Source organism: Myiozetetes cayanensis, unplaced genomic scaffold (genome assembly GCF_022539395.1).
Source record: "Myiozetetes cayanensis isolate MyiCay16 unplaced genomic scaffold, myiCay2020 scf14, whole genome shotgun sequence".
In the NCBI taxonomy this organism is placed as follows: Eukaryota; Metazoa; Chordata; class Aves; order Passeriformes; family Tyrannidae; genus Myiozetetes; species Myiozetetes cayanensis.
In genome coordinates, this window is record NW_026087048.1 from 409879 (window position 1) to 437370 (window position 27492).

The 27492-nt window shown below is 43.1% G+C and overlaps 2 protein-coding genes across 6 annotated transcripts in view; one reads left to right on the forward strand and one right to left on the reverse strand.

Moving 5' to 3' along the window:
- Positions 1-379: 379 nt before the first annotated feature.
- FAN1 (FANCD2 and FANCI associated nuclease 1) lies at positions 380-25540 on the forward strand. 3 transcript variants are annotated; one of them, XM_050309303.1, is made up of 15 exons: positions 380-608; positions 1510-2917; positions 5870-6010; positions 6493-6688; positions 8406-8639; positions 9120-9251; positions 10319-10427; positions 11141-11260; positions 11561-11725; positions 12675-12843; positions 14679-14782; positions 16574-16768; positions 17110-17250; positions 17883-18025; positions 24896-25540. In XM_050309303.1, exons 2-14 carry the CDS (start codon positions 1633-1635, stop codon positions 18018-18020), a joined length of 3129 nt encoding a protein of 1042 aa, XP_050165260.1. In that variant the 5' UTR covers positions 380-608; positions 1510-1632; the 3' UTR covers positions 18021-18025; positions 24896-25540. The 3 variants fall into 3 exon arrangements, with proteins under 3 accessions (XP_050165260.1, XP_050165259.1, XP_050165261.1); XM_050309302.1 differs by lacking the exon at positions 24896-25540 and having other exon boundaries at positions 17883-18084; XM_050309304.1 differs by lacking the exon at positions 24896-25540 and having other exon boundaries at positions 382-608; positions 17122-17250; positions 17883-18084.
- The window catches only part of MTMR10 (myotubularin related protein 10), a 35879-nt gene continuing 27420 nt past the window's right edge, over positions 19034-27492 (reverse strand). For 2 of the 3 annotated variants that reach the window (XM_050309305.1, XM_050309307.1), the window contains 7 exons: positions 26538-26668; positions 26343-26412; positions 26086-26156; positions 25453-25622; positions 24010-24180; positions 23068-23250; positions 19034-22546 (listed from right to left, as the gene is read on the reverse strand). In XM_050309305.1, the coding sequence (XP_050165262.1) occupies positions 21947-22546; positions 23068-23250; positions 24010-24180; positions 25453-25622; positions 26086-26156; positions 26343-26412; positions 26538-26668 (1396 nt within the window). In that variant the 3' untranslated portion in view covers positions 19034-21946. The remainder of the gene's footprint in view (positions 22547-23067; positions 23251-24009; positions 24181-25452; positions 25623-26085; positions 26157-26342; positions 26413-26537; positions 26669-27492) is intronic. The other variant, XM_050309306.1, reaches the window with a different exon arrangement.

A 27492-nucleotide genomic window follows, 5' to 3' on the forward strand; every position in this document is an offset into this window, starting at 1 on the left:
CTTCATCTAACGCTTCCTTTTACATCCTCCCATACCAGCCCTGTTCTCAGAGTCCACATTAACTGTATTTCTCAAGATGGAAATATTTCACTATTTGCGCTTTTCTCGGCTGAACCGAGAAAAGCCCCCAGCCGGTGCCCCTGTGGACCTCAACTGTTCTCCCCCCGTTGTTGTCAAAGGACATGTTCAAAGCAAGCAGGGCCGTGACGGTGGCCTTGGAGGGCGGGGCTGCCGCCATCGGCGCTGCGCTGCTCGGGCCTGGCGGGAGCGGGGCGGCCCTGTCCCTCACGGCCCTGTTCCTCACGGCCCTGTCCCTCACAGCCCGGCCCTGTCCCTTCCGGCCCGGCCCTGCCCCTCACGGCGCGGCCCGGCCCTCACGGCCCTGCCCCTCACGATCCTGCCCCTCCCGGCCCTGCCCTGCCCCTCACGGCCCGGCCCCGTTCCTCACGGCCCCCTCCCTCACGATCCCGTCCCTCCCGGCCCTGCCCCTCCCGGCCCGGCCCTGCCCCTCCCGGCCCCGTCCCTCACGATCCTGTCCTCACGACTCCGCCGCTCACGGCCCCGCGAGGCTCCGCACGGCTCGGGAAGGACGCGCGGCTGCGGTGCCGGTGCGCGGGGAGGCCTGGGCCGGGCGGGCTCGGGGGGCGGTTGGGTGCTCCGGGCGCGGGAGGGGCGGGGGCGCCGGGCCTTCGAGGAGCAGGCACGCCCGGGCACGGCGCCGGCAAGGGGGGCGGGAGCCCGGGGCACGGCGCCGGGAAGGGGGGCGGGAGCCCGGGGCGCCGCCGTCCCGGTGGGAACACGCGGGGAGCGGCCGGAGCCCTCGCAGCGCCTTTGCCCGACAGCCCCGGAAAGCCCGGCCCGGCCCGGCCCGGGGCAGCCGCAGCAGCCCGGGGGGCGCGCTGGAAAGGCGGGTGCTTGGCTCCGAAAATTGTCTGGACAGCAAACGAGATAATGACGGAGTGTGCCCTGCGACGGGACGGGGAGCAACGGCCCTAAACTAAAGCAAAAGGAGTTCACCTCAACAGGAGGGAGAACTTCTTTGCACTGAGGGTGGCAGAGCCCTGAACAGCTGCCTGGGCAGGGTGTGGAGTCTCCTCTCTGGAGATGTTCAAACCCTCCTGGACGTGTCCCTGTGTCACCTGCTCCAGGTGCCCCCTGGACAGGCAGGGACTGGGGGATCTCCAGAGGGCCCTTCCAACCCTGACCTGGGATTCTGTGAAAATTAGAGGCCTTGACTATTTAAATGCCAGGTTCACTTGATTATGTAAATGAAAAGTTGGGATTGATTTCCATGTATTAAAGTGTTGAAGGCCAGCTGCAGTGTTCAGCATGGTGTGCCTGGTAGGGCAGGCTAAAGGACAGTAACACTGTAACAGTTAAGGACTGCTTGACTTCACTTGTAGGCTTTAATGTTTTCTTCTCTGCTGTTTATCTTGGTTGAACCTTGGCTTGTTACCTTACAAGATCATTCATTCAATATCTTTTTTTCTTTTTTTTTTTTTCCTGAAGACACATGAGAGGATTACAGATGGAAAATGCAAAGCCGAGGAAAGCCTTCTAAGTATTTACAGAATAAGGAAATAGGGCTCAAATGGAGTTGTCTGTGCTGTGTAAATGCTGTGAAGTTTTGTAATGGCAGAAATTAGGTCTTCAGGAATCAAAAGATCCCAAATAAGTTTGTCACTCAGTAAAAGTAAGAAGAAAAAAGGAACACCATCTGTACCTTCAGCATCCTCCTCTATTACTTCCTTTTTTAATAATGTTCCCCCTGCCAAAATTAGCTGTCCCGTGTGTGGGCAGTTGGTGCCAAGGTATGGAATAAATGAGCACATGGATGAAACATGTCAGAGAAACCACGGTGAGATTGGTGCCATTGGTGCTACACTGGACCCTCTGAAGAATAAGAGTCCCCCACCTGCAAACGTGACCAATAATTCCAGCTCATACTTTTCAAAAAACATCTTAAATCTAGAAACAAGTCCCTCCAAAAGCAATTCATTGAAAGCAGAAGGTAGTGCAGCACAACAGATTAGTCCTTATTTTAGCAATAACAGCTCAGTCCTTAGTGTTACCAATGAATCACAGGCTCAAACAGTTAAAACGGTCTCTTTGGGAAGCTTGTCATCAAAACTGTCCAGAAGACGTTGTGCCCAGGGAGGAAAACGGGTCGTGTATAAAGAGATTGACTCTTCACCTCCGGCTGTTCACAGACTGTGTAGAAATGCTGCATCAAAGGAGGGTGATGATGATGATGATGATGTTTATGCTGAGCACAGTTCTCAGAAAGAAAATCAGCTTGCGCAGAGAGAGCACCAGGAACAAAATTTCTCAAAGAGAAAACTTGAATTTCAAAAAGAAATAAACCAATGTAATCAAGAAGACCTTGTGGATGTAGTTCAGGTATCTTTACCAGCTGATAACAATGATAAAGGATTCCCAAGTGGCACAAGGAGCACCAAAACAGAAAGCAGGTCTGATGGTGTGACGCTTAGTCCTGATAAATCTGAAACACCTCTAGCCATTTATACCTCACCACAGCGGGCCAGCAACCTGGAAGTCAAGACTCAGCCTCACACCCAAGTTATTCCTTCTTCCAAGACAGAAGTGAACTGTGATACACAAAATTGCTCTAGTGAGGGCGATGCACAGGTACTTCCTGTGGAAGTTCTTGAAGATCTTAAGGAAGAGATGGATTATACTATGTTAGAAACTGTGGGAAAAGTAGAATTTCAGAATTCCACTGGGGACATTTTAGACAAAATAGATGAGGTTCACTCTGTGCCCAGCTCTCCTCATCACCCATACTACCTCCAGAATTTTTTACTAGTGCTGAAAGCAGTCCTAGAGAATGAAGATGACGCCAGGCTATTTGATGAGCAAGATATGAACATTATAAGCAAATTCTACAAATTATCAGGTACCTTTTTTTAAAAATACATTTCCGCATTACTGTTGCATAGTTTTATGTGAGTTTTGTCTGTGGGCAATTTAACTTTTTCTCAGGAGACGTGTCCCTCAGTGGCTTCTTGTAAGTAAACTCTCCTAATGTTATTTAAATGCGAGGTATTGATAAAAAGTGAAGAATTGTAAGGAAGGTCTGTGGGCAAGTCTGTAGTGGCAGTGGGGGAAGCCAAGTCAGGGAGGTGCCTGGCTGGGCACTGATGTACCACACAGAGCTCAGGCCACCAGTCTGGGCTTAGGGACAGCTCCTGAGAGAACGGAGGGGGGGCCCTGACAAAGCCTCACCCAGCCCACCCAGCACATCCGAGCTGGCCTTGGACACAGCAGCCAAACCTCTGGGGGCTGGGGTGCGGCTGCAGAGCCTGTGGGTGACTGCAGGCCACGAGAATGTCACAAGAGTAACACCTTGGGGCTTGATAATGCCTTGTTCATGTTGTGATAGTTAAAGGGGGAATATGTAAAGGCAGGAACAGAAGCAGTAAAACTGTTATTACTGGCTCTCTGAGGCAAACGGTAGATGCACATCATCTGCATCCAAAGATCTAGGCGTAAACTCACAGGTCAGTGGATGCAGGCTTTGGTAATACTAAAAGAGGCGTTCAGGATACAGGTTCCTCATTTCCACGCTCGCTTCTCTGGGTGGGTGCAACACTGTTCAGTAACAGGAGCTTGTTCTCTTAAATGAAGGAAGTGCTTGTTTCCCTCTTAGTAGTGTGATTTCAGAATTCCCTCCTCACAGGAGTTTGGAATACAGAAAGAATTACTGCAGAGTGGTGCTGGTAAATCCATGCATGCATTGAATGCCAGGGGCACAGATAAAACAATCTTTCTTTGCAGGGTAGGAAAAACACAAGGATTGAGCTATGAAAAGTGCTTGGATAGCATTAACTCAATAGATAACAAATTCTGGAGAACTGACAGATGGATGTCTTTGCCTTGAAGAAATACCAGGCAGAATACTTTAAAAGTACAGGTAGATGTGTTTTCTGTCCCACGTTAAAAGTTTCTAACCAAGCAGGTGTTGTCTTTCAGTTATCATAACACGAAAAACCCAACACGTGCCTAGTACTATGGAGTTGCTTCAGTATAGGTATTTTCCAGTATTTCATTATTTTCTGCTCAAATGGCTACCATTCTTCAGTGAGAGATCTCTAACTCACTGAAGTTATGAAGATTATTATGAAAGTTTGTGAACTTACTATGAAATGTATAGCACTGCCAGTGTTTTAAGTGCCAGAAACAGTTAGATGAAAGTAGGGAAAAGCAGAGGTGTATCCGTAACAAGTAATCTGCAGTGCAATGTCAGGCCTTGTGCTCAAGACTGTCTGAAATTAGGTGTAACATTAAAAACATGATTTTTGTATTTTCCATGTTTAATTTTGCCACAAGGTGCAGCTGCAAGAATTTAAATGCAAGTTCATAGTTCTAGTGAGACTAACCTAATACACTCAGTGAAATCCTCCTTTCAGTTTTCATACAGTAGAAATATTGTATCTGAAAAGCATTGATTTATAGTTACCAGTGGAACTGAGGTACAGAAAACAATTTTTTTCTTTTGTATTTTGATGAATCACAGAGGGCAAACTTAGTGCTAAGATCTTCTGCATCTTTTAGCTGGTAAACTTAGAGCAAATTTTTTATTTCATTAATATACCTAAAACTTTCTTAAGAACCACAAAAGAAAAAAAATGTCCCAAACCTCCAAAGGTAATGAAAGCACTTCAGAACAGGGTGCTTAAGAAGCAATTAATAACTTGCACAGTGTCTTTATATTCCAGTCTTTGTCATTCAAATGCTTCAGAGGGAAGCAGTCCTCACATGCCCTTGCTGAATTGCAGCCCTGGTTTGGTCAGGTCCAAGGGCTGGGGAAAGGATGCTCCTGTGTTAACCTTCTTCCTTTCTCTGGAGCTATGAAAACTGGGAACCGACTTCAAAGGAGTTCTAATCCCAGAGAGAAAATGCCAGCCTCCTATGTCTAAATATAGTTCTCCCAGTGCATTGATCGTGGAAACATTCCATAAAAAAAGGCTGAAAAAGTCTTTCAAGGACAGGAGAATTGTTAAATAAACATGTCAAGGTTATCTGCCGTTTCTTGAGTGTCTCTGGGTCTGGTAGTATTTCAGTGTCTGTTTTTATTAAATATCCGTTTCAGTTAAGCAGCAGACAGGGATAAAAAATTCAGAAGTTAATGAGGGTTGAATTAAGTATTCAAAAGGTTGTTGAATGTAGTAACAATAGCTGAACTATTTTCAGCTAAAATTTCATAAGCTATTTTGTTGAATTTCACCACTTAGTATTTTAAAAGTCTTTTTAAAGGGTACTTTAAGAGAACACTTCCCTGATAAAAATAAAATGAATAGCAGGGGTTTTTTCTATTGTTTTCAGTAGATGCATTAGTAAAATTAGGCTTATCTTTGAAAAAATGATTCTGAAGACTGCTAGATGGAGAGGTATTCTGTGATTATGAAATTATTCTGTCAGACTGCAGCCTCTTTTGTTCCCTAGGATGAAATATTTGGTTATTGAATGACTGTTTAAGAAAGCAGAAAGACCTATTTAATATCACAATATACAGAGTTGAAAAATGAAGTTTTTTCCTATAAAATAAATTATTTCTGAAAGGATAAGCATGTCAAAATGTATTTTAGCAATGTACAATACCTACAAAATACATCATAATACTTTTGTACCTACCAAATTTAAATATTCTAATGAGTTCATTAATTACTTGAAAAGGTAAGTTCTGGTATTTTACCCAGTCTGCTTGTAGAACCTGGGGAGATGTAGCGTGTTTTAGAGGATACCGGCACCAAAGTAATTGTTCTGGTTAGGGCAGTGATTTTGCATAGTGCTGTGTTCAGGGTTTACTCCTCATTTTATCCTTCCCTGCTTTAACTCCAATTTGCAGCTGGTGGGCAGAAGTTGTATGTGAGGCTTTTTCAACGCAAGCTGCACTGGTTAAAGGTGAACAAAATAGAGTATGGGGAGATCAGTGTGGATTTGTCACCAGTGATTGAAGAACTGGCTGAAGCCAGATTTCTGCAAACAGGTAAGGCCTGCACTGATAAATCTTAAAAACTCTGCCTATGGAATCTGCAGCTGGGTCACGTTAGAGTTCAGTGCACTACAGGCTTGTCTGTGCCTTGGGAAGAGTACTAGAGGAACAGAATAAAGATTTCAGGTAGATGAGTTGTGTTGTGACTAATAAAAACAGTACAAATTAGGTAATGGGGAAGGCAGCCTTTCTGAACAGTGTTTTTTTGGAACTCAGCAGAATTTTTTTTTTTGCTTCTGTTTTGAAGTTGTAAAGGGGTGTTTTTCTCTGATTCTTCCATACCTTCCACCTGGACCTGTGAAGAGCTCAGGAAGAAGGTCCAGAGGAATTCCAGGGTGAACCAGAGAACACTGACAGTACATTTTTGGGGCATTTAAATCATTAGATTAGTACCAAATTATATGAATGTACTATGACCTGTTGCTTGAGTGTACATGTGTAACACACATGAATGGATCGGATCATTTTGCTTGCAGAATCTGAACTGGAAGACCTGTGTGAAGGTTTGGATTTGCTGTCAGCCCCTGAACTAAAAGCACTGGCAAAGATCTTTCACTTGCCAAACCCAAATGGTCAGAAACAGCAACTTGTGGATGATTTTCTGAGGTTGGCAAAACAGCGTTCGGTCTTCAACAGGAGTCAGACTTGTGTTGGGACAGTGATCCTAAAAAGGTAAATGTTTATAGTTAAATTTTACACTGCAACAGAGTGGAATCTAGATGCCTTTTCAAGAGAGGAATGCATTTAGCAAATTTATTAGTAAAAATGGAAGCATTACATTTTGATTCACAGCAAGTCAAACAGAAGGGTAAATACCAGACTTCTTTTAAAACTATGTCATGCTTTCAGCTGTGGGCATGATTATCTGTCTGCAAAGTTACTTGGTTAGAGAGAGAAACATTTCTGAATTCTGTAAAGCAGAGTCAGTGCAGAAAAACATCCAGGAAAGTGTGGGAAAGGCCACTCTGTTAAACAACCATCTGATGTTCGTTTGCTCCGTGAGCTCTTTTGGTGGAATTAGAGGAGACAAATAGGCTCTTTCTGGGGATTGACTGAGTACTTTAGCACAGAGCCTCCTTCTGGCAATATTCTAAAGGGAAAAGTGTGTTTACCTGACAGAGTGTTCTTTCTGTCCTGTGGGTGTTTTCACTGTGGCTGTCACAGCTGGGTATATCAGATGCCCTTGACTTCCAGGTCTCCTGGGGTCCAGATTCAGGTTTAAGATGCTGTGCTGCCCTAATAGGAGTGATTAGGGTCTAAACTCGGTAACTGTGGAATCCTTTCTTAAATTTTGGGTTGAATAGAAGGCTGGCAGAAATCAGTATGTGCTGCATTTGCTGTACTAACATAGTTTGTATTTCCCGTGGCACTCTTTTTCAAATGAGAGAGATGTAAAGCTTTGTTAAGTTTTGCATAGCTATGTTTATTGGACAAATATTCCTCTCCCCCCCCAAATCTATCATGTGATTTTCCATAAAATTCCTTGTTTTAAAAGGGGCCTAGTATTGGAAGAAGAACTTGAAAATCATTCCTCCATGAAGAATTATTATGCCATGAATCATTCAGGTCTTCTTTCCTTATTTTGTGGTTGTTTTCTCATTCTAATCCAGGCATAGAAAACTTCAGTATGAAAATCCTTAGATTTCATGTTTCTTCTTTGATACTAGACATTTGAACTGTGTGACAATGCATGATGCACAATTTATATAAATATCTCTAACAGAAACAAAATTGTTTTCAGAATAGTGTCTTAGAGAAAGGCTAGAAGAATGGAAAGGAACCTGGGAAAATCAGGTACCTTCCAAAAAAGTGCTCAGTGCTGTCTTACTCCCTACTTCAAGAACAGAGCCTGATAGTTACTTGCTCAGCCACCCCAGCTTTGGGAATATATTGCCCTTTGCTGTAGATGACAGCTGAAATACTGATTATCCCAGGAGGTCACAGAAAATCAGTTTTAAATCTGTACTGTCCAGCAGACAAGCAACAAAAGTTTTCTCTTGTATGAAAAGGCTGGTTGAAAACAGGCTCCTGAAGGTTCCCTAAAACAATGGATCTCAAGTTAGGACCTGTAAATATTCTCTAACAGCAAACCATGCCTTGTTGATTTATCGTGCTGACTGGCACAGCAACAAGAGTGACTGCACCCAAAGGGCACTTAGCTCTGATTCTGGAAGTTTGGCCCTTAAACTTTTTGTTAGTGAATGCACTTGGCTGGATTTTCACTAGAGGTTCCATGTACTGTGTAGTATCTCTGCTTCTTTCAAGGAAAATCAATTTTATGCACTATAGACTTAAACAATTTTTTTTCTTATGCTTCACTCAGTATAATTTAGCTTTTACAGGTGATAGTAGAAATCATGTGCTGTAATGGTGTTGTTTGTCCTTGCAGGGTGAAGGAGCTGGCTGGAAGGTGCGTGCGGGTGCACCGAGGCCCTCGGGCCGTGTTCTGCCGAGCGCTGCTGCTGTTCTCGCTGCCCGAGGCGGGGGAGGAGGAGGAGGGCGGCTCTGCGGGGCAGGGCCTGCTGTCCGCGGTGCTCATGGCCAGCATGGGCCGCACGGTGTTCCCCCGCTACACCGTGAACAGGAGCACCCGGCTCTTCCAGGACAGAGACGATCTCATCAGGTGGGGACAGCTTGGGCTGCTCACAGAGCCTTTTCTCTCCAGAAAAGCTTTGCTGCACCGCTCGTGTAGGCAAGCAGGAATTCAGCGTGGGGAACTGCAGATGTAAATATATAGAAGTGTGCTTTTGTAATGATTTTAAATGCGTTTTTGTATCCAGGTAGGACTTGTAATTCACAGTTCCTTGCCTTTGGATCCAAAATAGCGTCATTATTTGCTTCAGGATCATCTGATGATGAAAGCTGTTTCTTCATGTGCTGTGCTGATTATTAGAAGTGGACTCTGAGCTAAACAAAAAATATGTTCTCTAGTTCGTAAGTTTAAACATAATGTGCCCTGCTAGTTCAAACTCTGCTAATCCTACAAGACTAAGGATGAAGATGGCTGCATGATTCGATGTCTTTGGAGACTGGAAGGGAAGGAATTGATTTCTTTTAACTGTAGATGCTTTTTAAGCCTAAGTTGTTGTGTTTTTTCCCTCAGATATGCAACTGCTGCTCATCTGTTAAGTGACATAGCCTCTGCAATGGTAAATGGGCACTGGAAAGAAGCTCATGATCTATATTTGTGTGCTAAACAAACCTGGAGAGAACTGAAAAATCACCCCTCTTTAAGGTAGTGAACTGGAAACTAGCCTAGTGCTCAGAGCAAACTAATAAGTGTATTATCTTACTTTTGGTACTTTAACTTCTGAGAGAGGCTTATAGACTAAGCCTGATAAATTTAGAGGCTTTAATATTCTTGAAAGCTTTGATCTTCCTGATTGTTTGTTTAGCTTTTAAGTGATAATATGAAAATTATAAAACTTTGGGAATTAATTGCTAGGCATTGATAAAGCATTAAAATATTTCTGGTTTATGTACAGTGCAGGAGATCAAGAGCCTTATTTTTGCCTTGTCATAGTTTGTTTTTATGGCTTTCAGACAAATGGCAATAAGCAGAATTTAAAATTCACTGTGAACAAAAGGATGTTGCAAACATTATGGGAACCCATACCGGGTTATTCACGTCTTTAGACTTCCAAGTAGAGTCATTCAGGAAGTGTTACTGAATATCTGAAAACTGAAATGAAATATCTTGGGTTTGAAGCATCTTCATCTTTAACTTAAATAATTAAAAGTTTTTCTTTTAATTATTTTGTTTTCTGGCTTAATGATACACCAGAAATTAAAGCCTTATGTTTGGCATTATGTTCAACTCCATGGCAACTGATTCAAAATAGCATAACCCTTCATAGAAGGTCATTTGGAAGTCTGTTCCATTTCACACTGAAGACAGTGGAAAAATCTATTTTGATTTTAATAAGACATTCAAAAGACTTTGTCTTGAAATACAGAATTGCCTACTGAAAAGATGTCAGTGTTTTTTTTATGGCAGGAAATTCCCATTCTAGACTTTTTGTTTTGTTCAGCTGTGTTTCCAAAGATAAACTTTTATGAGAATGATTGGCAGTAACAACACATGATGTAATAAGTTACTGTTTTGCATCCTTATGCAAAACTGATTAACTAAAAATTCCGCTGCTGTGGAATCTAAAATACACCGAGCAAGAGCAGCTTGTTCCCTGAGCTGAACTATTGCTTTACCCTTGGGTTCTTGACTTGGCAGCTGGGATGCTTTAGGTAGAACTTAAAGAATTCCAATTGCCATGTTAAATGATCTGAGCTGCTCTTGCTTTTCAGCTATCACAGAGTTCTGCCTGAGTACCTGCGACGTTTCACAGTGGGCTGGGTGTACACAAGAATCCTTTCTCACGGTGTGGAAATTCTGCAGAGACTTCACATGTATAAGGTAAAGTGGTGAATAGGAATCTGTGTTTAATGGAGCGTTGTACATCAGTTTACTTTTCTGATGTGGCTGGAAAACAGTGACAATGCTTGCCAGGGATTGCTATAGTTCTAGTAACAAGTCACTTTTAAAGGAAAAGAGCCTTTTTTGGTGCTGCTTTAGAAAGTTTTAAATTGTTTTGATTTCTGCTTATGCTTTGAAGATTTACCATCTGTAATACACCATAAGACTGTTGCTGAGATATGCTTGTTTAATTATTTAAAGATACCTGTGTTTCACTAGGTTTGGTTATTGTTTTTAAATAAGAAAAATCTCAGAAGAGAAGTCTTCTGAAATCCCTGCCTCTTCACCTTAGGAGCTTACATTCCCAAAGGTCTCTGACTTATATGTTAAAGCAAATCAGATTATTCTGAAAAAGACTTTACTTCTGCAAAAAGGCAACTAGCAATACTCAGATACTTGTCATATACAATAAGGAATACAGAAAAGATAAAAATATTAAAGTTTTTGGCAGTTAACCTTTAAGTTTACATAAAAATATCTCTATTCTAGAGTTTTTAAGATACATCTATGCACCTGAATTGAGTATATTGGGTAGTGGAGTAAAAAGCAGGTTTGAATTGTGCAAAGTTTTATAGTCTCCATTGATTAGAAGGGGAAGGGACAAGCTAACTTGCACCTGGCTGTTAACTCAGTGACCACCCCGTGTTGTGCAGGAGGCGGTGCAGGAGCTGCAGACCCTCCTGTCGCAGGATGTGTATTGTGCTGACAGCAGAGGGAGATGGTGGGATCGGCTGGCTCTCAATCTACATCAGCACCTGAAAAACATGAGGAAGGTATCTGCTGTAGAGCTGGAAACACTGCACTCATTGCCTGAAAACATGTTTTAAAAATACATTCTTATGAAAAGAGCAGTGGAGGAGGATCTCCTAACAATGTAGATATTGGTAGGAATGCCAAGGTTAAGGCAATCATTTCCTCCTAAGAAAATGAATATTGAGTGTGCCTTGTCCTTGCTTGGCCTTGGATGCTGGTTTTTACATTTACGTTTTTCTGCTCCTTAAATGAATTGTTGTTGAGCAGACAGGTGTCCGTGGGTCTTTCTAAGTTGCTGCTGGTTCCCTTGCTCTTTGCAGGCCGTGGGCTGCATTAGGAGGGGGCTGGCAGACCCCTGTGTCCGCACTGGGCACCGCCTGTCCCTCTACCTGCGGGCGCTGCGCATCAGAGACTCGCCCAGCTGCAGGCAGGTGCGGGGGCTGCTGCAGGACCTGCCAGCCATCCCTGTGGAGGATGTCACACATGTGAGTAAGGGTGCTGCTGGTGTCTGGGGAACAACAACTCACGAGGTCTTTTTTACTCTTGACAAGAGAAGATAACTCGGGGGATTCTTGTTGTGTGCTGTGCACCAGCCTCTGACCAACTTGTGCTGCAGGAAAATGAATACAAATGTCTTTCTAAAACAAAAGCCTCTTGTGATCAAATACTTCTACATTGGTCAGCTTCTTAAAGTTAGTCAGCTGTATACTGGTTAAATTTGAATTGCTTTCTTTGTGTTATGAGTGTGACCAGCTGTAAACTCCACTGATGTAACAGTACACACTCAGAGCCTTTCTGAGCAGGTCAGTGCATTGTATCTGGTGCCTGCAGGCCAAGCAGTTTGTGCAAGAAACAGTAACAGGAACCTCCTTAGCATGTTGTCAGCATCAGATTAATGGCTAAAAAATGCCAGTGTTCTTTTAGTAACCTTTGGAAGGTGTGCACTCTAAATATGTACTATGCAGATATTCAGTGGGGTGTACCTGCATCATACTGGAATGGATTTTTTTAACTCTTTCTTTTCCATACCATCATAAAGATAATCCTGTCTGTCAGAGCAGAGCCTCACTTGTTCTCTCTCCTCACCACATCTCTCCTTACAGCCCTTCTTTGTGTCAGTCCAGAATCAGTCTGCTCAGCTCTGTATTCTTTCCTCCTGGTCCTGCAGATAGAAAGGCTATGTTGCCACCTGCCTAGGATTTTTGCTAGACACTTTTTTTCTGAAAAATTTGCCAGTTTATAAAAACTAAACAGAATGATTTCACAAGTTATGGCAGGGTAGATTCTATTCAGTTGATTTTTGGAAACAAGTCTAGTTCTGATTTTAAGAAAACTGAAAAGGAGAAATGTGTGTTTTAGGCAAGATCCAAATACTTAGGCTAAAGCTATTTAAATGTGATGCTGGAAAGTAACCAGATGTTTTAATATGTTCAGGTTACAATCAATGGAAAGATGTGTCCTCAGATGGGAGTGGGAAAATCTGTCTTTCTCGTGGAGGATGTTGGTGATGAAGAAGGAGGCGAAGGCTGCAGTGTATCCACAGTCATGTGCTCAGTTGAGGAGCTGGCATTAACTCATTACAGGAGGAATGGTTTTGATCAGGGTAACAGTAACATTTGTTTGGGCATTTTACAGTAGAATAACTGTGGGAGTAAAGAACCTATTTCCTAATGAGTTTAGTTAATAGACCAGTTTTAGCTGATTTCATTAGACCAGTTTTTAGTCTGATTCTGTTTCCTTCCCAAATGCCTCTAATACATCATTTCCTTACCAAAATGCTCTAACACGTATTTTCAAACTGACCTGATTCCTGGCCTTAAATTATTTGCTGCCTTCATGTACCAAAGGTGTTTCTGAAATGTGCATTTCTTTTTTATCTCCATAGAAAATCACTTACTTTGCCCTCCTTACCAGTGAACAGCTGTTTTATTTACTAAGGGTAAAATGTTGTTTAAGGGGGTGTCACTAAGGAAAACTGATTTTTGGTACTAGATGAACATGAAAACAGTCTATACCACTAGCAAGACACTTGGCAATTTTTTTGAAGGCTCTATTAGTAGTTGTTCCTATATTTTTACAACTTAGGAGCTGTGAAAAGCCATGGACAAGTAAGAATATATAGATCTGTTTTACAGGAAAAAAAGCAATATGCAAACAGGTAGGCAGGTTAGTTTTTAAGATAAAATTTGTATCTTTATAGAAAATACATATTTTAATATAGTTTTATATTATTGATATGTTCCAAAATACTATTGCAGGAAAAGTGGCCATGTCAGAACAGGGTAAATGAGAAGGTGACCATATTTAGAATTTAGAAGAGCTGTGCTGAAATGCCCTCTCAGTTCCTCACTCCCACCCTCCCACCATCGATCTCTGTGGCTCAGCACAGTTTTGAGCACACAATGGCCATGTGGGATTTAGTGCTGGGCCTGATGAACCAGAATGCCCAGTCCAGCATTCACCTTCACAGTGAAAAATGGTTTTCTTATGTTTATATAAATATATATATGTATATCTGTGTGTTTTATATATATATATTCATAAATATATGTGTGTCCCCATGTTTAATAAGTGACAGGGATGAAAAAAAGAAGGATGATGGAAAAACAGTCAGCTCTACCAGACTAATGCTCAACCAGTATTACTCAAAAATGTTATATATGGAGGAAAAAAAGTTGTATAAAAATGGGGTATATTGCATATATACACACATGTATGCACACATATATGTGTACACACACATACACACATGTATCCAGGTACAGGTATGGATATGTATGTGTATTTATGTAAATGTTGTTTTATATCTCCAGACGTTTGGTTTCTCATGTGCTGCATTGTGTGTTCACTGGCTGGGCATTTCTGTGCTGGTGAGTGCATTTTCCAGCACGCGTGGATATACCCATGGATGAGCCCATCTGCATCCCTGGATATGCACAGCTCCATGTGTGTGTATGTGTAATATATATATATAAAATAGATAACATATAGCATTATATAATATATAGTATATTATAATTATATACTATATGATACATAATAATATATAATAATATATATATTAAATATATATTATATATAATGTATGATACATAGCATTTCTATCTATATGAACCTTTTGGTGTCAAGATATTGCTTTTTAATGTTACAAAAGTTGTGTATTTGAAAATTGTCACAGTAGGCCTTGTTGTGGAAGGGCAGAGATGCAGCCCTGGGCTGTGACTGAAGGCCCCTGGCCGGGCAGCAGCAGGTGTTTGCAGAGGGGCATTTCTGGTGTTCTGCTGCAATGGGAACATGCCCTGCCTTCAGCTGGGCAGGAACCTGCCCGTGGCTGTTCCTGCTTTGGGTCGTGGGGGGTTCAGACCTCCTCAGATTGCTGTGGAAATGGACCTTTCATCAAGGGATGAACATTGATTTTTATTGAATTTTGCCCTTTAGGTATTCACGGGGAAGGCTCAACGTTTCTGACACTGTATGGGATTCTGATGTGGGATATCATTTTCATGGATGACGTACCCGATGTTTTCAGAAATTCCTATCAGGTAACTTTGAAAGGCTCTCTTTAATTGCTGTATTTACCCATTGCTGTAGACTCAGCAACCACGTTAACATCTTGTGTGGGATTGGATTAGCATTTTATTCTGTGGGAATTTCCAGGCAGATCTTGGTGTTTCCTTCATTTTATTATGTGTTATATTTGGTTTATGACTAAGTAATCCTCAGTAACTTAATTGCTGTGTCAGTCTGGGCTCACAGTCAGATAGGGTGGGATTCCTGTGGTTAAATGCATGTGTCCTACAGCTGAGCTCACTGGGCTTAATTTCCATTATAGTCAGTAGAACACTGCTGTGCCACAGCCTTGTTCATCCCCTTTGAAGATGACACATTTTTTCATTAAAAAAATTAAAGAAAAAAGAAAAAAAGAAAATTCTGCTTCTCTTTAGTAGCCTTTTAAAGGTTGTCACATTTTTAAACTCAGGTTTGTTAACACCCCCACCCACCCCACCATGTTTATGCTTTTGGGACCATCCCTCCTTTTTGACAAAGCAACAACCAAGAAAACAACACTAAAAGTTCCCCCCAGCAACAGCTGCTGCCACACCCTAAGATTAATGATTCCAGGTGAACTTGTGGCTTTTAGCTGAATGCTTTACATGCTACAAATTACAGCCAGAAAGGTTTAATAATTGTGATTAGAAAACTCGATCACTTGGCGACATTTGCTAAGAAAACCCTAAAAATCCATCTCAAATATTACAGAATTAAAAAAGACCAGACAATTGTCTTCTTTCTTCCATCCTAACTCATTGCTTCTAGTTGAATTCCTGGACAAGAGGGAGACCAGACAATGCCATTCTCTTCCTTAACTGGATTTATTTGTACTGCAAGAAATTATTATTTTAAATCAGTTTGAGATACCTTAGGTAGAAAATTCTTATTTTAGAGGTGAAAGATATGGGTTATTCTTGCCTGCCCCCCTCCTACTTTCTTATTTCTCTTCAGCAGTCAGAGGTAGGAGTAGAAATCCTTGTGGCTGAGCTGAAAACCACCAGGCTCACAGACAGGCAGGAAGGGCACTGCTGGAGCCCCAAAGGCCTTACAAAAACTGTGCCATGGAATTCTGAAATGGCTCCTTCTGTGGAGTATCTGCTGGTCTTGTCAGATGCTGAAGCTGTGTTAATGTCGTGTTAAAAGCAGGTGTTTTTGTCAGTGCAAACTACCATTTACCGTAGAGCTTGCCTGTCTAAATACATTTCCTTTCATACAATCTTATCTGCATATTATACTTACTTAAAAAAAAGACAAAAACCCAACCCCCCAAAACTTGGGTGTTCATGTGTTTGTTTGTTACAAACCCAGTACTTACAGGTCACTTGCAAATTTATTTTTTAACTAGTTTTTCCTTATTGATTCATAGCAAAGCTATCATGAGCATCAGGCATAAACAAGGATGAGCTGATAGCTCACACCTGATCCAGTCATTCCTAGGCTGTATTTTTGTGGGATTATCTGTGGCAGCAGGTTGTGTAAGGCTGAAATGTGCCATTTGCTGTAAGCACTCTGCATTTGCTGTTGAAAAGCTGGCCCTGCACTCAGGTACTGCCTGTGCCAGCAGTGTTCAAACCTGAACTGCTGCAAGGGCTTTACACACTGGGGTGTTCAGAGCTGGGTGTTAAAATGTAATTTATAAATGTTTATGTGGTGGACACGTTCAAGTTAGATCAATGTTGGAGTGAATTTGTAGTTAAGAAAAGTATGAAGTAGGGCATTGTCATTCTGGGAATGCTGCTGTGCTGGCAGCTCCTCAGAGCTGCATTTACGTTTTCCCACAGACATCCCCCCTGGATTTGTACACTGACAGCTTCTATGAGAGCAGGAGGGATGCCATTGAGGCCAGGCTGCAGCAGCTTCACTCAGCCTCCTCAGAGACACTGGCAAAGTTGTTTGCTGATGTCTGGACCGCTCAGGAGGGAAAAGCAGCAGCACTAGTGAGCTGGGGACGTTTTATTTCCCTCCAGCAAGCCCAGGTAAGTGACTGTTACCCAGCATGGGGCCTCTGATTGGGGATGGCATTCGATCACACACGGCCCTGGTGTGTCACAGGTTGCACTGAGGCACTGCGAGAGGGAGAGTGGTGGGAGGAGGAGCTGGGGAGACTCGTGCTGAGTCCCTGCACAAGTACTGTTACAATTGTCTGATATGGTCACTGTTCCTGGGAACACAGCAGGAAATTGCTGTAGAAAACATCTACTTATGTTTCCTGTTACACCAGACTAAACAAAAAGCTGAGCTGGGCCGTACAATAGTCTTGTGAGGGTTGGGAAGTGGCTCTAAAGGTGATTAAAGACAAATCCAACCAACCCCAAAGCCTGTCTTGCAGAGCCTGGTCTCCTGCCTTGGGGGAATGTTCCTGAGCGGGGTTTTCAGGCGACTCTCCACAGACCTGCGCCACTGCCGGGGGGGCCTGCCCGACCTGGTGGTGTGGAGCACACACACCCAGCACTTCAAGGTACGTTGGGAGGGCATGAAATACTCAGTTGCCAGCTGTCAGCCCATCCAAACTGGGCCTTCCTGCTGGCATGCAGTTAAAGCTGCCAGCAGCCACGGCCAGGTGATGATCTGCTGTTTCAGCACACTGTGCTGCAGCTTCAACGGGCACAATCAGAATCAGCAGGAATAAACACTGGCTGTGTTGGTGTGGAATAGGTCTTTCATTAAAATTAATGTGAGCAAGGGGTTTGACTGGCACCACTTAAAACTTGACTGTTAGAGTCTTCAACAACTGTGTCTGGGTCTGCCACAAAAACCAAGTAAACAGTCATGGTTGGTGTTTTGCATGGTAGAGGAATAGATACTAGAAGAATACTGGACACCTCACCTGCTGAAGCAACTTATGTTTTTGTAAAAGAGAGCTGAACAGCAGGAATTATTTCTCTGGAACACCTGAGTAAGTTGTGTCAGGATCAGCTGGAACAGGTGAGGTTGCACTTGATTTTTGAGTAGGAGAGCTCTTCATTCATCAGGGTCTCAGTGTTTTGGTGGATATTTACTGTGTAGCAGCCATCAAAGAATACTTATTCTGTGGGGCTGATGCTGCAGTTCCTGCACAGGCAGTGTGGTAACCATGCCGTTTGCTCGCAGCTGGTGGAGGTGAAGGGCCCGAACGACCGCCTGTCGCACAAGCAGATGCTGTGGCTGAGCGAGCTGCAGCGCCTGGGAGCTGCAGTGGAGGTGTGCCACGTGCAGGCCGTGGGGGGCAAGAGCCAGCGCCTCAGCTGACACAGGTTTGGTGGGGGGTGACACACCACTGCCTGCTGCTTATTAAAAGTAGTTGCTTCTAAAATTGTGCCCCCTGGAACATTACTGTGTCCTTTTTAGCACAAAGCGTACCACGATGCCCTTTGAGAACACTGTGTGATTCACTGCATGGCACTTTGGGTGCAGAAGAGCAGAGCCTTCCTCTTCTATCCACAATTCATAACTTACTCTGTGAGAGGTAATCCAGGGGTTTGCCCAGTGAAGAGAAACAGCTGCCATCACACATCCTGTTCAATATAAAATCTGGGGCATCAAGTCCTGGTCGTTTCTGTTGTGCCTGGTGGCTCAGATTTGTCATGGGGTGCAAGTTTCCTTGCACAACACCTTTACAGGAGTGTCAGGTTCTCCCCCTGCCCCCACTTAGTACCATGGGTTTGAATTTTGCACTGGAATTTAAAAAGTACAGGTGCTCAGTGATGGCAGAGAGCAAGGCATAAAACTGCAATGCTGTTTTGATGCACTGCTCTGTCTGAAAGGACAATTTATTTAACAGGCCCTTCTCTTGTGAACATCTGTGTTACCTGTGTAAAGGGAATGTTTCTGGTAGACACGGGACTTGGTCAGTGCCAACATGACCACACTCATTTGTACTCATTACAGTCAGTTTTACCCCACATTAATTGATGTGTGTGCTCACTCAGAAATATGTCAGTCACTTGGAACTGAATTAAAAATATGATTTCCCTTTTAGGACACCAGAATCCTACAGGTTTCTCTCAATTTTAACACACAGGCAACATCTTTTCTGTGGTCTTCATTGTCATACTGAGTTAAGTTTTCCTGCTATCAGAAATTCTGTTTACCATGCAAACAGCAGACACTCTAAGAGAACATAGCAAGGAATAAAGATAATTTGCACATTTTTATTATTATTAATCACCTTTCTTCAGCACAGTGTCTCTGCTTTTCTGGGAAAAAACCAAACACCCCTCATTTTTTTTTTGTTAGAGGAAGTGAAAGAAAACCACCTGAAGTTTGCTGTGGAAAGGTATGAACTTTTATTGACTCTAATTTACTTCACATTCACAACTCAGCATCAGGATTTTATCATCTTCCTGCCACTGCTATTTTACTCAGTAAATCATTATCAGGCACAAAGGTTTTAGTTTCAGTTGAAATGGTGAACTCTAAACCATCACAGCAACAGCATTAGAAATCTACTGCCTACAGCAATTTGAGGTACAGATTTCTGTCTCTTTGTTAGAGGCAAATTTAAGATTTCATCCTTTGCTTTAATATATGTTAGAATTTTTTTGGTTTTAATGTTTTTCCCTCTAAGAGTAACCAAAGCATTTGCCCAACTTGCTACATGTTCATAAAAATACAAGGCAGTTCTAGCAGAGTGGTCCTGCAGGCAGGGGCACGTTGAACACGCTGCTCAGACACACAAACATCCCTCTCCTGCACCTCTGGAAGGAAAGCCACGTCTCTGCTCCAGTGCAGGGAGGACAAAGGTACCACCACAGCCACACAGTTTGCCTCAGCTCCACCTCGCAGGAATGAGGTCATGAAACCCCCTCAGCTCCTGAGCTCCCTCTGGGGTCTCCAGGGTGGTACAAAGCCATGGCACAGCAGGAACAGCTGAAATAATGCAGCTTTTCTACAAACAGACAAAAAAAGATGAGCTTCTTGGTAGCTTTTCTATTCTTGCAACCAAAATGGCATCACCAGTATCTTGTTTAAATGGTGAACAGAAATGAAAATCTGAAAATGTGTACACATATACACACACACATATACATACACACTTGCATGTCAGTATTCTATACACAAACATCAAAGACAGACACCCACTCAGACCCCAAAATTGCTTTTGAGAGTTATTAGAGCAGTCCCTACTGATTTTATAAGGCAACTGTGCAGTGGAGGATATTTCAAAATTAACATTTAGTACCTGTCTTTCAAAAGTAAATTAAAAGGTGTTAAGATGTGTAGCTGAGGAGGCAGAGCCAGCACCCAGAGGCACAAACTCACTCACTCACACACACACAGCAAGGCAAGGCCCTGGACACCAGGAACAGAACCCTGTCCACATGTGCAGGGAAAGGTGGGTCCCTTCCCCTCCTCTGCAGGAGGTGCCCCCTCTCAGCCTCTGCTTACCTGACTCCCCTTTTTGAATGGTATAAAATGTCTTTTTAAGTCTGTTTGGCAAATACATATTTCAACAGGTTTTGTTTATTTTAAAGGCATATTATTTTTTAACCCCCTCCCATGCTATATATATAAAATACAAAGACCCTCTGCAGCATCTGTACACATCTTAGAACTGAAATGTAAAAATGTCTGTAATTTCCTTATAAAAGACAATTCTGTTTAAATATAGTACCCATTTTTTCCCCCAAAGGGTACTAGCCTTAATTTTTTTTTTTTAATTCCACCAGCTGCTTTTGTGGAGTATTTATTTACACATTTTTGGTACCTTTAAACCAAAGTTATACTTTTAAAGACAAAAAATATATATATATATAGTCAACTGTCATTTAAAAGAAAAAAAATTGGTACCAAAAGATACTAAGCACACAGGTTGAGGTCTGTTATGTCAAGTATCAGGCCAGGGAAAGCAGTGAGCTAATGGGAAAAAGGAAATCACAAAAGCAAACTAAGACAAATGTGTGAATAATGAGCTGAACAGTGAGATGACTGCTCCAGCGAGCTTGGAGATAAACACAACTGGTTTGTGGACCATGGAACGTGTTCAGCCCGTCTTGCAGCAGAAGTGGGCAATTGAGGCCAATACACGTTTTTTCCTCACAAACAGTTGAGCAGAAGGGTCTGGCTTTGTGTGACAGCAGCCCCGAGCCCCCTGCAGACACCTCTGTGCCCCCACACACAGCTCTGCACAACTTCTGCTCTTCCAGCCCCTGCCCAGGTGACTGCAGCACCACCACCCCTCGTGGGGCTCCCAACACTGACTGAGCCCTCCTTTCTGGAGCCCAGCTGGCTCGAGGGGGTTCTGCTGAAAGCTGCTTCATCCTACAGAAAAATGAGACGCTAGGCAGGGTCCAATGCTGAGGATTTGAGGTGCCTGTATAAAAAAAGTGAAAATCTCACCTGGACCACTCCAGAAATGGAGAGGGGGAGGCAGGGGATGGAACAAGAACTTGCCACAACAATCTCTTGTGAAAAGCTGGGGGGTGTCAGCTGCATTAGAGTAATCTTGCTACTGTGTCCTCCCAGTTAAAGGCACTTCTAAAGCTACTACAATACCACATTTACAGTAAATATTTTAAGGTTAACAGTGCATTGTCCTGACCTGGATTTCTACAGTCCGAAGTCAAGCTCACGACAAGGAGCACAATCTGACTAATTGTTAATGAACACGTTCTGCGGAGAGAAAGGGAACGGCCTCTCCCGTGGGTACACTCTGCATTAGCAGATGTGTAGGGTGACAACTCACAGAACATTAATGTGTTTGTATTTATGCATGAAACTATTCTTCCTGAAGAGGCTGTCTGACAAAATAGTATGTTCCCAGATTTCAGCTGTCATTTCGTGTCCATTGCACTGCTTTGGCTTTCCAAGCTGCTTTCTCAAAGGGTCATGTCAGTCACTGTCTGGGAAAAAAGGATATTCAAGCAGAACCCACATTAATGACCACACCAAACCTCTCAATTAGCTAACGAAGCACTCCATTGCATGTAAAGAGCCAAACCCCAAAGGACAGGAGGAATTAGGGACCAGAAGCCCCAGCAGAGGAGAACTCCTGAAGACAAAATTGTGCGGTTTGAAGCATGACTTGCCTTGCTTTTAAATATTTGTGCAAAACTTACGTAAGGTTTGTATATAAAAATTATTACAGCTTTCAATGCCGCATTTAGCAGTGTTAATTTAGAAAAGACAAAATGATATGCTGTATTCTCCTCAGACCTTTAAATCACCACATCACCTCAGTCTTCATTTGCCAGCGTCTCAGTGGACAGCCAGATTTTGGCACCACTCAAAAATTTGCTTAACGGTGTTCCCAGAATGCTCCGTCTGCAAAGGTTCCCGACAGGAGAGAAGGGGAATGAGGAGGAGAGGAAGTCTGGGGCGCCCGAGGTGTCATTGAAACCGCTGGCTCTGAAGTACATCCTGCTGTGATCCAGTTCCGTGCAGGGGCCTTGCAAGGAGAGGTTGGTTTTGCAGTGCCGAAGGCTCCGGTTCAAGGTGTCCACTTCATCGGCCAGCACGGACACCCTGTGGAAGGCGGCGACGGAGCCGCCGTGGCTGATCTGGGCCTCGGGAACCCAGCGGAAGTAGCACAGTTTCCACAGTTTGATTTGCGTTGCAGAGAGGTGGGGCAGGATCAGGCCATGCAGGTCCACTGGCTTTGCAAACCAGTCCCTGAAGAACTGCTCCCTGCTGTGGCTCGGGCTCTCCGCCGGCTGGAAAAGGTCCGGTTTCAGTTTTAGGATCAGAGAGTTTCTCCTTGGAAGGAACTCCTGCTCCCCGATGATCCCGTTCTTTAGTGCTGGGGGGGCACCTCGCAGGGTGGAGCTGTAGTTTTTCTGCAGAAAAGAAATAGTGGTAATTTTCCAGTTCGACACTCATTTGAATAGCAGATCTCCCTGAGCTGCCAGGGTGCATCACCCAGAGAAACTGTGACCTTTACACAGTTCTGAGCTTGTGAGGCACTACTGCAGAGCTCCCAGGGCAAACTGTGGCTGCTTGCGGCCTTACAAAAGAAATACATATGTTTTGTAGAAACAAATGACTTATAATCAGAATTTACGGAAAATACTGACAACCCTGGGGGGAAAAAGTGGCATGCCATCACTTTTCCATAGGTGAGATGATGCAAGTGTTGGCAGTGAGCTCAGTCACATCAGAACATGTTCCAGAACACAAGGCTCGACAATCACATCTTTGCCTCTGCAGAAAACCATTTCTGTCAGCTGGGAAGCCAAGGAAATGGAGGCTCCTGCTGTTAAACCGCCAGTGTAACACGCTCTGTGCCTGCAGCTCTCCCAGCAGGAGCCCCTGTGGGGCCCAGCCCAGGCCCAGCCCTGCCTGCCCATGGAGCTGTTACCTTGGAGCGTTTGAAGGATTTCATGGCCCCGTTGTGCACGCACGGCGCGCTCTTGCCCACGTACAGGGGGTTGTGGAACAGCAGGCGGTCCCGGCTGGAGAACTGCAGAGACCAGTCCCAAACACAGGGGAACCTGAGGCCTTTCTCACCACCCAGCTGGATGTTTTTGCTTATAGCGAATTCCTGCAAGAAGTTAAACATTCAGGGACATTGCTCAGAGGCAGCACAACAGAGCAGCGAGACAGCTGGAGAGAACAGCTGTGCCCTGCTCTCATTTGGGCAGTCACTTTTCAATTATATTGTTTGTTTGCTTACTCTTAACCCCCAAACTGTGCTTCTGAGAAAATACCAAGTCTCTCAATGCTCTAATTCTTTGTAAGGTGGCTACCTAAAACTTTAAAGGGAAAATATTTAACAAAATAAGTACGTTTCACTTTTGTCAACCATCAAATGTTTTCTACACACAGTTCTGTTCAGTTTTCAAAAACAAATTAAGTGTTCAGTCTTCTAAGTGTTTTCATTGCGAATTGCTATCTGAACTTTATGCAGTTTCCAACTTTTTCAACTATTTAAACAATTATGTCAAGAGATTTCAAAGTTTGCCTGAAGCGTGAAATTCTATTTATTGCCTGTCATTCTACTGCATCAGTTCCAGATATAGATTTGCTTCCTAGAGGAATACAAATAATAATGTACAATAGCAATGCTTTCCTAGGAAAAAAAAATTGGAATTCAATAGACTTTCTTCTTGAAGAGTTCCTGTCTCTGCAAAGATCACCTGAAAGGACATTCTGATCATCTTCCCCTGGGGACCCAAACGTTTTGCCCAAACAGAGTGTGACATTTTGAAAAACACACAGGAGCAGCTGAGCTGGGGTGATGTTGTTTCCAGAGGGGCACAGAGGTCCCTCCCTGCAGGGCAGGGGAAGAGCTGGCACTCACAGTGCTCTCCTTGACGCGCTGGTGGGGGCAGTTGAAGAGGAAGGTGCCGAAGAGCGAGATGCGGGCGCTGTCGTGCAGCAGGGTCAGGTACACCTCGGAGAACTCGAAGGCTGCTGGGTACTGCTCCAGCAGCTGCCACACGCAGTCAAGAAACATCAGGAACAAAGGAGACTGGGAAGAGAAGCAGGGGATTATGAGATTTATCAAAGGCTTCTCCCAGATCGTACTAATTTATTTGCAGTTATTGCTCCACTAGGGTATTTAGCTGTATCTCTGGTACATTACTCAACAGGGTAAAGTATTTGCAGTCTTGTATTTTTTATGGTTCTATGCAACTATAACACCCTGTATTCCTGTTTAGCCACCTGCTTTCTCAGAACTACCTTTGCACAGCTTTCCCTTCTTTCCTGGGTTCCCTTCATGCTTATGTAGCTATAAAAATACTTCCTGCCACCTGGATGTCCCTCATCATTTCCAAATTAGTTTGTATGAGCCTTCCTTACCTCTTGGCTTTGTATTTACAATATCTGTACTTCCTTCCTGTTTAAAATGACTGGAGAGCTCATGATTCAGCCATGTTAACTTCCCACTACATCTCTGGGCTCTTTCCATAGCAGCCCATGAATGGCAAAAGCATAAACCATCATTTACGTAAAGCTTTAGAAGTATTTTCCTCTTCCCAGTTTCACTCTTCAGTACATCCCTTCCAAGGGTCAAAATATCAGCTTTCTCACTATTTCCCTCTGGGCATTTCAGTTTCTTTCTCCCTTCCCTCTCCATGGCCTTGGTTTGTCTGTCAGCTCCACCTCTGAGGATGTTCCTTTTCTGAGGCTCTTGGGCACTGTCCCTGAAAAAGGCTGCTAACCTGGCTCCTCTGTTCTTCCAGCTGCAGTCTCTCCTTTGCAATGAAGAGGCCAGATCAGATTGGCTGGAAATGCTGGGAATGAAGCCCTGCACTCCCCTCTGTTGATGCCCCTGGAGCTGTGCCAGCTCTGAGCCTGCAGTGCCTCTGCACCAGCTCAAAGCTTTGAGGGCTGCACAGGGATCAGACTTTGGATCCAGAACACCAGGGATGAGAGCAGAGATTGCTGGCACAACAAACAAAAGCAAAACTACCCCCTGTAAAGCCACTCCTCACCTCCTTTTATTTTAATTTTAAACGTGAGCTGTGCTGCTGTTTGTAACAGTGGGAAGTTTTCCTGTGGAACACTGAAGCAACATAAAAATCCATTTGATTGCACCTGGTGTTTCATTGATTCTCACATGGCTACAGAGGATAAAGAAAAGGTATCTCTACTCTGGACGAAAACTTATTTTCTCTGACATTGTTTTAATGAGATTTCAAAGTATTAAAATGTATTTTTACTTCTAGATTTCTGTATAAGTGTCCAGGATGATATCTACCAGTTACTGTTATTACATGCAAATATAACTCGTTTTTACCTCTTTGTCAGATCTCTTTAAGTGGTTGCACCTGTCTAAAAACTGATATCCTGCCATGACCCATTCCTTCTGTATTAAGCTTTGAAATCCAACAATTGTTCGAAAATAGGGATCCAGCATGACTTGGATGAGAGAAGCAGCAAGACAGCTCAGGTCCCGTCCCTCTTCCTCTGTGAATGACAAACAGAATGAATACAACACAGAAGGTACATATGCACATGTGCAGAATTAGATCTCTGTAAGAGCAAAAAGAGGCACCTAGGTCTAGGTTTTTTTCTAATTTCTTTTAAAAGATCTTTTTTGTTGCTGTAATTGTTCTCGTCATTTAAAAAAAAACTAGAAGAAAAACACACTTCTTTTTTCTTAAACTGAGGCTCACAGTAGAGAAAGGGTTCCTGCAGTACTCAGCACAACAGTGCATCCATCAAGAACAAAATATTCCTTTGATGCTAAGGACTGTACTACAGTTCAGACACATAACAAAGTGATTTTCCTTTCTAGTTCCCCAAATGACTAACATATTTCGAAGTGATGGGGTTTATGTACAAAGATTACAGTTGATTTTATCTAACTCTGGTTCTCTCCATTATCACAGTAATGCTCAGAATTACAGCATGCTCTGTGATGCATTACCTTGTAGAACTACAGAGACGTGCTTGCACTCCATCATATAGACAAGCTCAGCAGAATGCCTCAGAAATGATCTAGACAGGAAAGGAAAGGGATTTAACAGTTAATGTAACAGGTTCACAGTCAACAATGGGATATCTACATATGTCTCTATATAACTCATATATTAAAGCAGAGAATCTTCCAAATGATGGATTGCTTATTTACACTGCTGAAAGCTTTCCCCAGCTCATTAAAACCCCCTCGTTAGTGGTACAAACCTAATGTACTCTAACCAGCGAGTGTTTTCCAGTGAGGACAGCCACTTCTCCTCCGTTTCTTCAAAAGGCTCTGCAACAGGGAAAGTAATGACATTGCAGAACAACTTCAGATAACTGTCCCTGTCAGCCAGATCTATTCGAATTCTCTGCATTTCAAGAAAATAACCACTGTGAGAGAAGGCCAGTCCAGCCTACCATTGACACAGAGCTGTTTGAGTTTGATGTGTGCAGCCTGGATTTCCTGGATGCTGGGCAGACACTTGTCCAGGTCAGATTTGTAAACATCACTTCTCAGGGGATGGCTCCGAGTTATGGCATTACAAATCCTACGTCAGGAAAAGAATCAGCAGGTTCGTTATTGCAGAGGAAAGAAACAGTCTGTCAAGAAATGAGCCACAGTCTTTAACTGCAAACTAGAACCACGTAAAACATGCACCTAATTCTCAAAAAAAAAGTTTCCTAGTTGATATCTGGGAGATATATTGCTCCTGCCATAAACCTAATGACTCAGAGATTTTTGGTATGTGCTAGTTACAAAACAAAGAAATGGAAATGCTGGAACATTAAAACAATGCATTTGGGAAATGAAAATCTGAGGCTGAATGACAGTTAAATAGCTCTATTCAATTTTTAATTTTCCATCACTTTTAATAAGACTTATCTATGCTAAATAAACAGAACGTACATAAAGCTTATGAAGTCAGGAAATCTGACAAGGTTTCAAATAAAACTCAGAGCTGCAGTTCCCACAATGCAGGTGTTTGCACTACCACAGAAAGTCACTCTACAAATTAAAGAACAAAAACCACCAAGTCAGTAAAGTACTTATGCAAGGCTCAATCTTTCATCAAGGACAGTGAATGTCAAATATTTCACAGAACTACCAAGTGCACTGTGGCACTCAATCTACAGAACTGTATTTCCCAATGTTCCCAGTGTCTTGCCGAAGCAGGTCAGAAAATCTCCACCAATGTAGGCTGTGTTACAGTAAATCTGATCCTTTATCAGTAAATCCTGCTGCCTAAAAAAATAAACATACCCTAAAATCTGAGAAGTTATTCAGTATTTGAAACTGGACCTTGAACAGAAATTGTGCCAGAACTATATTCAGAGAACACTCTCTCAAAAGTCCCCACACTACAACACTGTG